The sequence below is a fragment of the Lepisma saccharinum genome, chromosome 2, assembly GCF_977018435.1.
Source record: "Lepisma saccharinum chromosome 2, izLepSacc3.1, whole genome shotgun sequence".
NCBI lineage: Eukaryota > Metazoa > Arthropoda > Insecta > Zygentoma > Lepismatidae > Lepisma > Lepisma saccharinum.
The window spans coordinates 190889937-190905787 of NC_139230.1; the positions used below are offsets into that span (position 1 = coordinate 190889937).

Genomic DNA, 15851 nt, shown 5'->3' on the forward strand with positions numbered 1-15851 from the left:
TGTCAGATTTGTTTACGAAAATGTCGCATCACAATTGCGTGAGTGTGTTACTTCTAACTCAAAATATATTCCCCAAAGGTTCAAAAGCACGTGATATAGCCTTGAACGCTAACTACATGGTTATATTTAAGAATCCCAGAGACCACCTGCAAATATCAACGTTGGCACGTCAAATCTACCCGGGGATGTGGAGAAACTTTGAAAAACTATTTAAGGAATGTACGCGAGTGCCGTACAGTTATTGTTTGCTGGACTTCACTCAGGACACACCCGAACCGCTCCGTGTACGATCGGAATTGTTCACACAGTCCGAGGACGACAAGAAAAACGGCATTAGTTACTGTGTGGTGCACGTTCCAGATCCTGATCGATGCCTGACCTTCGACCACAATGAGCAAATTTATTCGCTCAAATAGAAGCCTGTTCCAAACACTTCGTTCGGCGCCACCTAGACTTCGAAGAGCTATTTTAAAGGAAGCCGATCCAAAACTGGTGAATACGTTGTCCGAGTGTTGTCTGAACGTATTAAACAACAACGTTCCAATCACAAAGGCGACAAAACGTAAACTTGCAAAATACAAGAACGTGTTACGAAAATTAGCAACAAAGAGCGTACCGTTACAACAGAGAAAACGCCTTCTCGTACAGAAGGGTGGGTTTCTTCCCGTTCTTTTAGGTAGTGTCATTAGTGGTTTACTGGGTACATTGTTGAATCGGTGAGCGGTGTAGAAAAATGCATTACAAAAAATTGATTCTGATGTCCCCGGAGCAGTTTGAAAAAATCAAAGGGAACGCAGCCAACGTTGAATTAACGGGTTTAGATCAGGAAATGCATCGTATATTATATTCCAAAAACTTGGACGATCACGAAAAATGGTCATTGTATCGTCAGACATTGGACAAGTACCTACGTGTGGTACGTAGGAAGCAGGAGCCTTTGACCATACCGGTACTCACGACGACGACGACGTCGACGACGCCGTCCGAGAAGATTGGAAACGTAAATAAAGAAGGTGCTACAATATTTAGCGGATTGCCGTGGGTAGAACGTCGTCTGGTGAAAGAGGAAGGTGTGACAACAGCGGGAGAAGAAGAGGACGACGAGGACGACGACGACGACATCGACGGAGGCGAGGAGGGTAAAAAGAAGAAGAAATCACCGAGACGTACTCCTATCAAATCCCGACTACGAAGTGCACGTGGCATAGCGAGCAGAAAACGGTCGAGACACGTAGCATGGGAACCGTTACGGATGTAAACAAGATTCTGGGTGCAGCGTATTATTCACCGGAGAAGGGAGAATCGTTCACCACTGCAGACAGATTGTGGAAGGCTGTAGACAAGAGGATACCGAAGAAGCAGGTCCAGGAATGGTTGATGGAGCAGGACACGTACACGTTGCATAGACCCAAACGTGTAAAGTACCCGAGAGTAAACTACAACGTGACCAACATTGATGAGTTGTGGGAAGCAGACCTGAACGATCTTCAAAATCTGAAAAGGTACAATCGAGGTTACAAATATTTACTTACTGTAATTGATGTGTTTTCCAAGCAAGCGTTTGCAGTACCCCTCCGAAACAAAACTGGTGTAGAGGTAACGCGATCATTAGGTAAACTTCTCCGAGAGTGTAAACGGAAACCAACGGTGTTACAGACAGATGCGGGAACAGAATTCACCAACGTTCAATTCCAGAAACTGTTGAAACGAGAGGGTATCGAGCATCGTATTCCTAGAAACGCAGACGTCAAAGCAAGCGTGGTGGAACGTTTCAACAGGACATTAAAAACACGTATGTGGAAATATTTTACCACACGTGGAACGTACAGGTATATCGATGTTCTGGGAAAATTAGTTCGAGGATACAACGAATCGTATCATAGAAGTATAGGTATGAAACCTGTCGACGTCAACGAACATAATGTGTATGTGGTGTGGAAAAATTTACAAAAAGGTTCGTCGTCGTCGTCGTCGACGAAACCAGTGCCGCTTGTCGCCGACGAAAAAGACAAAAAAGTGTTTCGTTCAGGAGATACGGTACGAGTGAGTAAGGTGAAATTACCTTTCGAAAAGGGGTACGTACCGAATTGGAGTCGTGAACATTTCAAAATACACAGAAGAATTCAGCGTAAACCTGTGCCAGTTCATCTCGTCGAAGATCTCCAAGGTAACGTGTTGGACGGATCGTTTTACACGGAAGAACTACAGAAAATCATCGTTCCCGAGGAGAAAGAGTACAGGATCGAAAAAATATTGCAACGTCGGAAACGAAACAGACGATTGGAATATAAAGTGAAGTGGCTGGGATATCCTACGACATTTTCGTCGTGGGTACCTGCAGAAAACGTTCATCGTGTGTCGCCGCAGTAGGAAGGGAGAAAATGGAAAAGCTAGAGAGATTTTACGTGCGTCTCTTCTCGAACAGTTCGATGGATATTTTCCCTCGAAACACAATATCACATTTTACAACAAAATTACCGGAAACAATAGAATTGGACGAAAACTGGGAAGTGGGATTGGTGGAGGTGACATATCCTCTGTATTTTGACAACGTAGTACGGTTGGATGAGACGAGGTCGTTGACGTTTCCGGTTATGCAGTACGCGAATGTCGGTGAATTTGCTCAGGTTATGTTCGGAGATTTGAAAAAGGAACCAAACAAACGAAAATACGTGGATGGTTTTATAAACGATATCGAGTCTATCTTTGGAGGAGGAGTATACGGAGAAGAGGAACCTTCGGTAAAAAGACATAAAACATCAAAGGGCGACGGCGGCGACGACGACGACGACGACGACGACGACGACGGTAGAACATTTACGGTGTTACCTATTGCCAGAGAAACCTTGGTGGCCACGGTCGCTGCGGCGGCGGCGAACGAAAACAGCATTTTGTATTCGAGACCAAAATCGTACGATTTTCCTCATAACGTTAACAGTGTGAAAATTTTATCCACAGCGAACAGAATTAAAGTGGGCCGAGACGTGATCATGAACCTACCACCGCAGCTGTACACATCGACGAAGGAACTACTAGCCAACATTCACAACCTGATTCCCGACAGCCTGAGTACGGACGAAGTGAAAGACGTGATGATCGACACGGCAAACACGTTACGACAAGTCCTGTACACGATGGAAGAAAAGAAAAACGTAGAGGAGGAGGAGGACACATCGACGCCGTCAACGGTCACACCATTCAACACGCAACTGATATGTGTATACTGTGATTTGATCCCATATCAAATCGTGGGGGATGCTACAGCACGACTCCTACGAACCATATGTCATGATTTTGCCGCCGCCGGCGCAGGTAACACCGGTCAGCATGACTTTCGAAATGTGCACTATTACCCACTCACCAGATATTCGTTCGAAACTATCGAAATAGAATTTCGAAACGATAAGAACGAAATTATACCGTTTCACGGGAACAGTTCGCCGTCGATGGTGTTACTGGAATTCCGTAAACGTCCACGTCGTCGACTATACGATTGATAAATAAATAGACGTGCATCAATCGATCCCCAGACAGTTGGATACGAACCCCGATCATGACCAATACCATCGTCGATTACTACATTCGGCAGGCACAAACAGGTCGTGGAATCGGACCGTATTACCAGGGGCGGAGATATCAACGCGGACATGGGATCCTAGGGTCGTTTTTTCCTTGGTTGTTTCGCGCCGTGAAACCACTTGTGATGTCCGGAGCCAAGACAATAGGACGTGAGGCGTTACGTACCGGAGCGAATATATTAGCGGATGTGGCTACGTCGGACGGAGCAGCTGTACGAGACATTGTGCGGAAACGTCTACACGAAAGCAAGACAAACCTGCTGACAAAAGCCGAAGCTAAATTAAAAAACATGACCGGTTCCGGTATAAATGCTAGGAAACGAAAACGTGTTGGTCAGTCGAAAGTCGGGTGCAAACGTGTGCGTGTCAGTACAGCAGGTAACGTGCGTCGTCGTCGGCGTAAGACACCCAAGAAGAAAAAGAAGACAACCACCCGTAGCACCAAAAAGAAGAAGGTCACCACAGTAACCCAGCGTCAGCGTCGTCGTCGTCGCCAACACGGACATAAGGATATATTTTCGCCTCCGTAATCACCTAGAGAGAGAGAATGGAACGTGTTGCATCGTCACTGGATATTTTCGAGGAGCCGTGTATTCAAACAGGCATTGTGGATAATTACATAGAGATTTGTCACCCTATAGCCTCGATAGAAAATCAAAATGTTATAGAATTTGTGAGTCAAGGAACGGACGAGTCCTACAGAGATCTGGCTACAACCAAACTATACTTAGACCTGATAATGACAAAACTGGACGCTACCCTATTGAAATACAACGACCTTACGACAAAACAGTGGGGAGTTGTGAACAATCTGGCACATTCGCTCTTCTGTCAGTGCTCCGTTTATCTGAACGACAAACTGGTTACCTTTTCGAGCACCAACTACCACTACAAGGTTTTTCTGGAGACGGTAATCGGCTACGGCGAGGATGCGGCGAAAACTCACCTCACATCCAGATGTTTCTACAAGGACACAAAAAATGAAGCGAATGCTGCTACAAACGAGGGTTTTGCAAAAAGACGAGAGTTGTTTCAGTGGGCAGATTCCTCCGCCACGGAGAGCACGGAACTCCAGAACCATGTGGAACTTAGCACCAACCTGCATGCGGATTTTTTCAAGCAAGAAAAGTACCTTCTGAACAACGTCGAGTTGAAGGTTGTGCTCACCAAGGCGAAAAACGAATTCATCATGTGGGGAGACACTCCAAATGCACCGGTAACAATAAAGATCAAGCGAGCAACGCTACACATCCCACATTTCAAACTACACCCAACCTACCTGTTGGCACACAGTAGAGCGCTAGAGAAGAGTAACGCAAAATATTTTTTCAAACGATCCGAGTTGAAAACCTACACCGTTCCGGCCGGAGGAAAATCCCTGACACTAAACAACATCACCAACGGAACAATTCCAACCTTTCTGATATTCACAATGGTTCCAAACAACGCCTTCGTGGGGAGCGGAGACACGAACCCGTTTTACTTGACACCCGAATCCTTGAACTACTTTGCATTGTACCTCAAGGACCAGCTGGTACAGACGGCGCCCCTGGAACCGAACTTTACATCCGGAAACTATGGAGGCATCACACGAGCATACGATACACTCTTCACAGGAACAAATATTTATCATGCAGACAAAGGGCACATGATCACCAGAGAAATGTTTACCAACGGTTACTTCATGTTATGTTACCAGTTGACACCCGATCAATGCGATGACCCGTCATGCAGAAGTTTACCAGATAAAGGGGAGGTACGCATCGAAGCGAGATTCAATTCACCCTTGACACGGTCCATGACGTGTTTGATATACCTCCTCTATAATACTTCGGTGGAGGTCTCAAAAGAGAGGGGCGTCATTTACAACTACTCCGGATGAACACGTACGACATCCACAACGTACTCTCTGGAGATGCTGTGACCGGAGACGTTTTCCACGGTGTTTACCCGAGTGATATTCTTGCCGACGTGGTAGTTACAAAAAAACCAGCAGCCCTCGTTGCTAACACTCATCCGTCCACCAAAAACGGAGAACATTGGGTCGCCGTGTACATCGACAAGGAAGGGTACGGCAAATATTTCGACTCCTACGGAAACATTCCTATTCAGCCAGCCTTTGCCCGGTTCATGAATCGAAACTGCATATCGTGGGAGTACAATCCACGTCAGTATCAAGGTTTGTTCAGTACCGTCTGCGGTCACTATTGCTGCATATACCTACGCCACGAATGCATGCGAGTTCCCAAACGACCCTTTCACGTACACTTCACAAACGACCATGTCCGAAACGATCACATCGCGATTCAAATGTTTGGTGCGTATTTTTCGCATCCTCCTTCTACCACTACTCCCACCCCGACTAGCTGTACCATTAACCCTAATATACAATGTGTGCAATCATGCTGTAGACTCATCGATCGTTTCTCTTGTTCCTGTTGTTGCAGACATTAAGAAACTGAAGGCGGTGCCTGTCACTGCTCACCTGGAGATCATCTTCCTGGACGACGACGACGACGACGACGACGACGACACCGAAGGCGGCGGCGACGACGACGACGACAAACACCTCACAACAGCGACCATTCGACATAAGAAGAAGAAGAAGAAGGCAAAGAACAAAAAGAAAACGCATCGCGGACGTCGATAATGGAAACGACGACGACGACGACGACGACGACGACGTTCCCGGCGGACACCACGATCACCAACTCCACCAGCGGGCATTTGATTTGCCTACGGCAATCTCTAGAATATCTGTCTCCAACTAAAATTATAATTCTAGGATACGAACTTGGCGGCGGCGACGGCGATACCAATGGACTAGAGAAGTGTTTCCCGGCGGTGCTGCTTCGTTTCTCAGAACGAGATGTGCCCCTCTGTTGGACTCTCTTCCGGGACCTGCTCAATATCAACTGGAACCAAATAATAACATTTTTCCAAACAGGTGACGGTTACACAAGAGTACTCCGCGACGGCGACGACCACGTGATGGTCGTCCATACAGACTATTTATTTTCACAACGCATTCTTGTGTTTCTAGTGGGCGACCAACGACTTTGCTTGACACAAGATGAACTGAAACGATTTCTACGAGCACGACGCACGCTGGCAGCCTACATGTGTTACTACGAGGGGTTACACCCACAGGCTGCTGCGTACATGCGATACTGTGTCGCAAAACATAACGTCGTCAGCCGTCATCATGTGTCCCACCCACTCGTATGTCCTCGGATCGACCTTCTCAGTGCTGGGCTACTGCGCATCATTCGTGCGCACGTGGCCTCATGTCTTCAAACATAAATACCCAAAGTGAAATACCCACCCGACCAGTTATATTTGGGATCCTGTGACCGTCGCTGCTGCTGCTCGAAAGACCCTCGTCACCCACTACTACTACTACTACTACTAGTACCACCAACAATGGCCGCCGCCGTCGACCCCCGAGCAATTGTCTTCACCGTGGACGACGCCTTCGAGGTTTCCGTTGTTGGCGAAAGGGATGACACTAGGATCGTGTTCCGGAAGGATGGTTCCCGAATCAGTCTCGGCACGGATAAATATACAGAATTAACCAAATCAATGGGACTTCTTACAGACATTTTCCACGACCGTCGTCTAGATTGCAGCAAACGACGCACCGTAAAATGTGTACTTACACCCGACTTCAGCATCATCATTCAGGATTGTGCTCGCAACTTCACGGTAACCCTCCAGGATGGCGGCGAGATCCTGCTGCTGGACGCACGACAATGGGAGACCTTCATGCACATGTATCACCCTATATTGAAGACCTACTACCGACACTGGCACGCCCAATGAAACCGGAGACTACCAGAACTACTACTACTACTACTACTACTACTACTAACACCACTATATGTATTCTCTAGTATATGAAGCTTGTACGTACTAACACTACAAACAAAGAAAAAATAAATAGTTTAATACACATTTATTACGTTTTTTCATTTCACATGTATATTTTTTGTAGAACCGCAATACGTGCACGGCACAGAACGCAACAATCCGTGGTCTTCACGGCACACGATGCACACACCAGAAAATGACCACACGGTAGATAAGCTATCTGTCTCTGATGCACATAACAGATGACACAGTGTTGATTGTCCTCCATGTTCACATTCACCGCAGGGGCGATAACGGCCGTTGCGTCCAACTCTTTCTCCTCCTCTTCTTCCCCATCCACGTCCGAGGAATCGGCTGCTGCTGCTGCTCCCGATGTTGCTGATGCTGCTGCTGCTGCTCCAGAGATACCTTTGTAGAGTTTTGTAGCTGGAGGTTGCTCCGCGTCGGCGACGGCGCCATCCACGACCGTGGACGTCGCCGCAGACATACCGTCTGCGATCATCAGACGAAGGTAGATGCACTGAGGATACCATTTTCTGTGTTCTATCCATGGATTTTCGCCCCGCTGCCATTGGTACAGACGTAGTCCACAGTAGTAGCATCGAACCACGTCCCCGAATCCACTGTAGAAAAATCCGGCGTCCGCCATTTCCTCCGGTCGAATGGTTATCGACTCGGGCCAAAGTGGACTGTATGTCGACAGACGACCCTGGTAATCGGCGTAGGTCGGAAACATCGGGTATCTCCTGTTGATGCACACGGAATTTGGATCGGCACTTCCGAGCCTACGTTGCAGTTCGGTACCCAGCGGAGACGTGGAGACAGCGGCGGCGGCGTCCATACCATACACTCTCGTGAAACTCACTACTACTACTACTACTACTACTGTTAGCCCAGCACGTCGTCCTCCTCCTCGAAGGCGGCGGTCGTCCGGAAACGAAGGGGGCCCCCCGCACAATGCCAGGCATGGCCGCAGGCCATGCTTGGCCTTGTCACACACACACACACACACACACACACACACACACACACCGGGTTTGTGTCCTATTGTTGACGAACCATATCTATCTATCTACCCGATAGGTTACTACTACTACTACAGTCTACTCTGATCAACCAAGTCCGAGCGACGGCGGCGGCGGCGGGTTTCGAACCCTTCTCTAGGCTAATCGGGAATCGAACTATCTCCTTCACAACACGTCATCTGCTGGACCCTTTTTACGCTATAGTGTGCTTCTCGGTCAGCCAAGTCCGAGCGGCGACGGCGACGGGATTCGAACCCTCCTCCTCTAGGCTAATCGGGAATCGAACCATTTTGTCTCCACAAAGTATCGAACCCGCCGCCGCCGGCGGGACCTCTTTTTTAGGCAACAATGCTTCATCTGGATCCACCTTACGCTATAGTGTGCTTCTCGAATCCAAGCGGCGGCGGCGGCGGCGGCGGGATTCGAACCCCCCTCTAGGCTAATCGGGAATCGAACCATTTTCTTCTTATGTCTCCACAGAGTATCGAACCCGCCGCCGCCGCTGCCGTCGGTGGGACCTCTAGACAACAACACTATATCTTATCCGCCGCCGCCGCCGCTATTCTGTCTCCCACGGTCGACGATAAATACAAAACATTACATGTAAGGATGCATACCGGACAAGTTAGGTGAGTGGTTTACGTGACAGACTTCGAATTCAAAGGTCGTAGGTTCGAATCCTCGTCCCGACAACCACACACCTAACTTGTTCTGTATTTTCACAACCATTACTACATGTTTGTTCCACTTTTCCTCTCTCTCTCTCTCTCTCTCTCTCTCTCTCTCTTTCTTTTTCGCTCGCCGCTACTCTCTACTCTGACCTTTTATGCTGACCCCATAACATATTACGTTACCATATGTAATCGACCGCATAACATATTACCTACACATACTCGAAACCTACATCAAGACAACTTTCAGTAATTCTCCTCTTAGGTACTTTCTCTACCCGATTCCACTCTACAGCTGCTGACCCACAATCACCGGTATTTATTCTGCAAAATATTTTCTTGTTAGCACAATCATACTACAGAACCATCATGGATACACGCTACTCTTCGTCGTCGTCGTCGTCGTCGCAGCTACCAAACACTATCGCTGGTGTAAGTATTCTTTTTCTATCACAACTCATAGCAGAACCCCCGAACAACAACAACAACAACAACAAAATCTCGGTCAGTGATTTTTTATTCACCTATTGTTGTGTACAAACACATCATCATAGTACTCGACACCATCACCATTATTCTCATTTCATATCGTACTTTGCCGCAAGGTTTTTATCGACACCTACAAAATTTTCTTTACGAAAAAATTTGTACAAATCATAGCTGCTTCGTAGGGTCCAATGGGATTTCACAGGATCTTGTAGCACATTTTGAAAAAAAAACATCGACTTTCCTTCCGCATCTGCTGCATTGTTGTATTCAGGGCGATCAATCCTTGTATCTCTTTCTCTATGCGCATGGCGTTCGCTTCTAGTATCTGAAGAAATTCGTTCGTATGCTCCCTCCGCACAATGTATTGCAGATAGTACGACGTCTCGTTACTATCCTTGCTGTCTTGCTCGCAAGGCTCGCCTCGGTGTGTTTTCTTGCAGGGTAGGCAATACTCCCCTGGGAAATTTTGTGATCCTCCTCTTGGTGATGGGCCCTGTGAATACAAAACAAATCACACTACTTCATCCATCTCACACACACACACACACATACTTATGGTGATTTTGTTTTCTGTCCAGGTTCGAACCGTGGACACCTTACAGAGAGATACGATTGAGGTGGACGGACGTGTCATCTGGCAGTCGTCATGCGTATTGGAAGGTCGCGCTGACATCATTTATTTACCATTTGCAGCGACTCCTAGTGACAGGGTGCCTCTGAATCTACCACCACCACTACCTCCCCATTTACAACCTTCAGCACCCCCACTTTCCCCTCCACAACCTCAATCACAACATCCTCCTCCTTCTCCTCTATCACGGACCTCCACATTCGTCCCGCGGGCTAACATCCCCGCAACCTCTACTATATCTCGTTCACCTGTAATGGCATTATATCCAACGGGAATAGCAGCGCATACAGCAGCGATCAAACAAGAGGACCCTTTACCATTGGTGTGCAAACGATCACCAACCTCTCCATAAGGTAAGTAACAAACTGTTTAGACATACAACACACACTCACCATACTATATTCCGTACTTTGTTTATTCTTTGGCGAATAAATCTGATGCTAACAGTGACAGGGACGAGGTGCTCGACGAATCTTCCACGGTCACAATTGAATCTTCCTTTTTTTCGTCTTCTCCGTCTTCTTTTGTATTCTCTGAACTTTTCGTCGACACCACTTCTTCTTCTCCTTCTGTCTCCTATTTTCTTTCTGTCAATGAGGATAACATAGATGTTAATTTCACACGTTTATTCTCACTGCCAGGAAAAAATGAGGAGTACAAACCCTCTTTCGATTGAGCATGTTGGTCAAAAAAACTGCCGAACACACTATATATCGGTAAATATTTATCTTTTTCCACATAATGACACTCAACTAAATTCATATCATCCGGCATGTCCCCCATGAACATATCCCCTATTGTGTGTCTCGGTGTCAGACGACCATGAAACAGACTTAAATAACCCCACACCGCATTCCACCCATACAGAAATTCGTCGTGCGCAGCATCCATAGCTTCCTTTAAGCGCGACATTTTACCCGTATCCAAAATAAAACAATTTTGGAAACCACCCACTCTTCCTATCGTATGCTCACCCACTTTACATCTAACAAACTCCTCCAAAGTAGCATATAGAGTACCTTTCGGCATACTTATATGCTCTAGATCTAATTTCATCGGATTACCTTTTCTAATTTCATATTGCGTCGTACATTTTTTTAACGACCACACTTCCTTCCCAAAATTCACCCTCTCCCTCTCCATACAAACACACTTTTGCCTGAAATTGTCTTCCGCAGCATGAATGTAGTACGGACCACTTAATTCCCCGGTCCGTAACATCTCGCGAATCACAGACTCATCATCAGTCACGAAACTAAAATGATTATACGCAGGTAATCTATTGTGGAGCATGAACGACTCGCACATACGAACTTTTTCATTTTCCACATTCGTTTCGAACCTACATTTATCGCTTGGTCCGTAGAACCATTTCGCCATCGAAAACGGATCGGCGTCATCGTGTTTACCCATTGTTATTAACATCTCCCCTTTACCACCAATCTCCACGTCCACACAAAAACGCCAATATAACATGTTGTTCGACATTTTGTTTGACCTAACACAATCAATCGAAACAAACAAACCTTCAATCCAACCTGTAACGATACAAAACGTTTATATTATTACCATACTCTAACGTACCACTCGAACCAAACACATTCTCCCCCCAATACCACATATTTACCTACTCGTTACTGCTAGAACCTGCTGCGGATGCAAACAAAATCACACCACACATCGGCTCTGTACTCTCAATATATACACTTACGCCAAGGACAACTCGACACATTACCCAAACAAGTACCGACAACACCACTTACGTATTCACGGAACGCACTCCCATCTACATCTTATGCTCACAACCTTGACAACATACCACGGACCGGACAACCTTGCCGCACCTACAGACATCGCACTCACCTTGACATTATCCCTCTGACGACGACAATTCAAACCACTTTTACTAACCCACATTCCCGAGCGTCGCGCAACGCACTACAAAGCTGTACCGACAAACGCCTCCGGCTCCAGACTCGCCGGCCTTGCGAAACAAACATCTCACTCACCTTGTACATGTTCCCCCACTCTTAAACAACCACATTCCCGGCTGTATATACTCTAACACTCATTACCTATTCAGTTCACATTTTACTCGCCTTTCCTTCTCAATAACGAAAACACATTCCAGATTTATAACGCCGTCTTATTTATTCTTCTCTATCACTCGTTTCAGATACCGCCTGCCATCAGCACGGACCTTGCCATCGTCTACACGAATCAGCAGCGCCAGGGAAACCGATGTAGCACCTATTCATCACCAATAAACTATAACATCTACAGCTTTGTATTTTTTCACAACACCTACGTCAACGACACACACACACACACACACACACACACACACACACACACACACACACATGTTTTACTCATACCTTCTAGAACCTCTGTCGCCCGGATAGCTCAGGCGGTAGAGCATTAGGCTTTTAACTTAATGGTCCAGGGTTCGAATCCCTGTTCGGGCGAAAGCTTTTTTTCAAACAACGTCATCTTCGCTTCTTATGCTCATCTACAAACTCCTACGCTTTCGGATACTTACGTAACCTCACGTACGATTGCGTCATACTCGCCTACACCCTCCCCCATCGTCCAAAGTTAAACTACCCTCATTTGTATAATTTCAAGGTAAACAACTTTTATAGACCATGATACAACTACTGAGTATGCAACCGAATTGTTCTGAAGATTTTCCTTTTGCTCTCGCAAAGTGGCAGCCCTTTCCATGAAAATTAAAGAGGGGGACGAATTTAGGGCAGGGGACGGATTTCAAGCACTTTACTCTATATCACGCAACATCGCATTTTTACCTTTCCATCAATTAATCAAATTAACATAACACTATGCCTAACACATATGTGGTGCACACTCCTTATCGTGGTCTCCACTGTCCATTCCAAAGTAATGTTTGTGGAGGTTCTTTATGATAGATTGAATCCTCTTCTTGTGCCTCGCAAGGGTGAACTCTCCATAGATGTAGCAGAAGCCTCCCGGTTGATTTCGATAGGCAAACTATGTCAACTTAATTTCAAGCTGAAAATACAATGCTTAGTATTTTGACTATAACTTGCAGGTTCATCAAGTAGCTTAGTAACAGAACAGCCAACACGTGAAACAGAAGCTCAGAACCAGATGTTGCCAACTGCTCGACTGATAATTCCATGCATTTCATACGAACTGTGAATCTGAGTAAAATGAGGCATTATGTCCTTGAAACTAAAACACTGTGCCTAACTGCAAAATTCTAATTACAGATTTGAATTTCCCAGGTGAAACTACTTCAGAAAAACATATTTTACATAAGAAAGAAAAATTTTGTAGAACAGAGTTATTAGTACTGTAAGTACCGTACGTAACGCAATTTTAAAACTGCGTTGGGATCGAACCAAGAACCTTGAATCTTCGATTGGGTGATGTAGTTATTCATCATTTCCACCTTGGATACGATACGGTACAAGTGGGTATTTTAAAACAAGATAACAGTTAAAGTAACAAATTCTATCTAGATGGCAGACAACAAAACATAGCAAACATTTCAAATGAATATAATTTTCTTCGCACATTTTTTAATATATTGAGGCAAAATTAGCAATTTATGGAATTTCTGGGATTTCTGAAGTAGTGCATTTTTAATTTTAGATTTTGGAATTAATTCTGAACTTTCGATAACGTTAGAATTTTAAATTATTAGTGCTGTAAGAACAAGTGGGTATTATTCAACAAGACAACAGTGAAAGTAACAAATTCTCACTAGATGGCAAACAACAATACATAGAAAACTTTTCAAAGGAATATGATTTTCTCTGTACAGTTTTTAAAGTATGGAGGAAAAATTATCAATTAGGGAATTTACAAGATTTTCAGTGCAGTGTATTCTTCATTTAAGTATATTGAATGGATTCTGAGCATCTGATAAGTTTAAAATTTTAAATCATTGGTGCAGTAAGTACAAATGAGTGTTATAAAACAAGACAACAGTTTAAGTAAAAAAATCTCACTTAAAAGCTTATCGCATATATATTTCACTAATACTCCATCTTACACGTTTCATCAGCGAAGAATCCAAATGTATTCTATTTACAGAAACTTATTTGTAATATGGTTCTCTAAAAAGTTGATAATCTCTTCTCCAAGAGGTAAAAAAACTGTAAAAGGCATCTACGATCAACAGTTGTTCTTATCATGTCGCCATCGCAACAGCCAACAACAGTTGGTACTCATGCTTCAAGATGAAAAGCATTATGTTATGGATTCCACTTTAAACTTTAGGTCCAGTCCCGATTAGCCTCACTGTGCATGAAGAGAAGTTAAACAAAGCACAACCAACCAGCCTTATGCTATTAGATTTCTATGTTAGAATTGATTTGGTTCATTTTACTTCGCTTTTCTCCCACTTTTGACCAATCGCGATGATGAGGATGAGTGATGATATGATGAAACTGATGAAGAGGCACAAAAAGAACAACCATGTCTAGGCCGGGCTTCCAACCCGGGATCCCTGGCGTCATAATTCGCTGTACTAACCACTCCGCCAGGAAGATTGACTTCTGTGTTAGAGACTATCATTCTGATCCAAGGAAATATTTGCAAGAAAACACAAGCAGACTCTGATACTCAGTCGTGTAAGCTAACTATCGCCATAAAATTAGATGTATATTTCATTCATCCGATTCCAGTCCTTTATCTTAAATTCTGAAGTGATGATGAAATCCTTTCTGTTGTTAATATTCCATGACACCGAAAATATGCAATATTACACCATTGACGCTATTTGCATATGTATTTATAATCTTACATATTTCTATTATTGATTTGAATCCTTGTAAGAGGAACATATTGCATGAAATAATCTTCAGTCTGTCTCCTATGTTCGTGAGGGTGAATGCCAACTTTCCCAACCCTAAATAAATACCATCCTTTTGTTGTCCTTACAAGTCAGTGACCCGACTTCTGAACAATTTGACCAAAGGCTTAGGAACCAACCATTGTGGATGGGGAAAGCTGACTCTCTATTCAGTACAGAGCTATGAGCTAGAGAATTTAACCTGTGTAACGAAATGGACCTTTGATTTGACTCAAATTTGATACCTTTCAGATTATATTCCATTTTTGCTCGACCCTGTGGCCGAAAGGTTAGCACATCGCGCTGTGACGCCAAGGGTCCCGGGTTCGAATCCAGGTCGGGCTTGGTTGTTTGTGAATGTCCATTCAACAATTTCATCATTTCATCACTCATCCCCATCTTTGCAAATTAGCCAAGAGGCACAAAACGCGAAGTAAAATAAATTAAATCAAATCAAATCAAATATATTCCATTTTTAAAGATAGGCCAAATTTTGCTAAAATATGTATTTCTCTCTCTTGAAGAAGACACTGCTACAAGACAGGACTATCTCTGGCAGCGAATTTGACCAATCTTATCGATTCTATACCAACGCAGGGGCAGAATTCTCTATGGAGTGATTTGTTAGCCGTTTCTATCGCTAAGTACAAAGGGAGTCTCGAACTTCATGCTTCCCATTACATAGGCTATTCTCTGTTTCCAATGTTATCATGGAACCTTTGATGGTCACACTGGTCTGAAAAA

The 15851-nt window shown here is 44.7% G+C and overlaps 2 protein-coding genes and 1 non-coding gene across 3 annotated transcripts; 2 read left to right on the forward strand and 1 right to left on the reverse strand.

Annotated features, from left to right (window-relative positions):
• The first annotated feature begins 4125 nt into the window (after window positions 1-4125).
• On the forward strand, window positions 4126-5460 carry LOC145983804 (uncharacterized protein F54H12.2-like). Its single transcript, XM_083116849.1, has one exon. It carries the CDS (start codon window positions 4126-4128, stop codon window positions 5458-5460), a length of 1335 nt encoding a protein of 444 aa, XP_082972975.1.
• A 2091-nt stretch (window positions 5461-7551) lies between these two features.
• Window positions 7552-8289, reverse strand: LOC145983805 (death-associated inhibitor of apoptosis 1-like). The gene has a single exon (XM_083116850.1). It carries the CDS (start codon window positions 8287-8289, stop codon window positions 7552-7554), a length of 738 nt encoding a protein of 245 aa, XP_082972976.1.
• Window positions 8290-12659: 4370 nt separating this feature from the next.
• TRNAK-UUU (transfer RNA lysine (anticodon UUU)) lies at window positions 12660-12732 on the forward strand. Its single transcript has one exon. It is a non-coding gene; the product is annotated as a tRNA-Lys (tRNA).
• The last annotated feature ends 3119 nt before the right edge of the window (window positions 12733-15851 follow it).

Bases quoted from the DNA above. Each gene is read 5' to 3' on its own strand.
- LOC145983804 (XM_083116849.1), top strand. From the start codon at position 4,126: ATGGAACGTGTTGCATCGTCACTGGATATTTTCGAGGAGCCGTGTATT.
- LOC145983805 (XM_083116850.1), bottom strand. From the start codon at position 8,289: ATGGACGCCGCCGCCGCTGTCTCCACGTCTCCGCTGGGTACCGAACTG.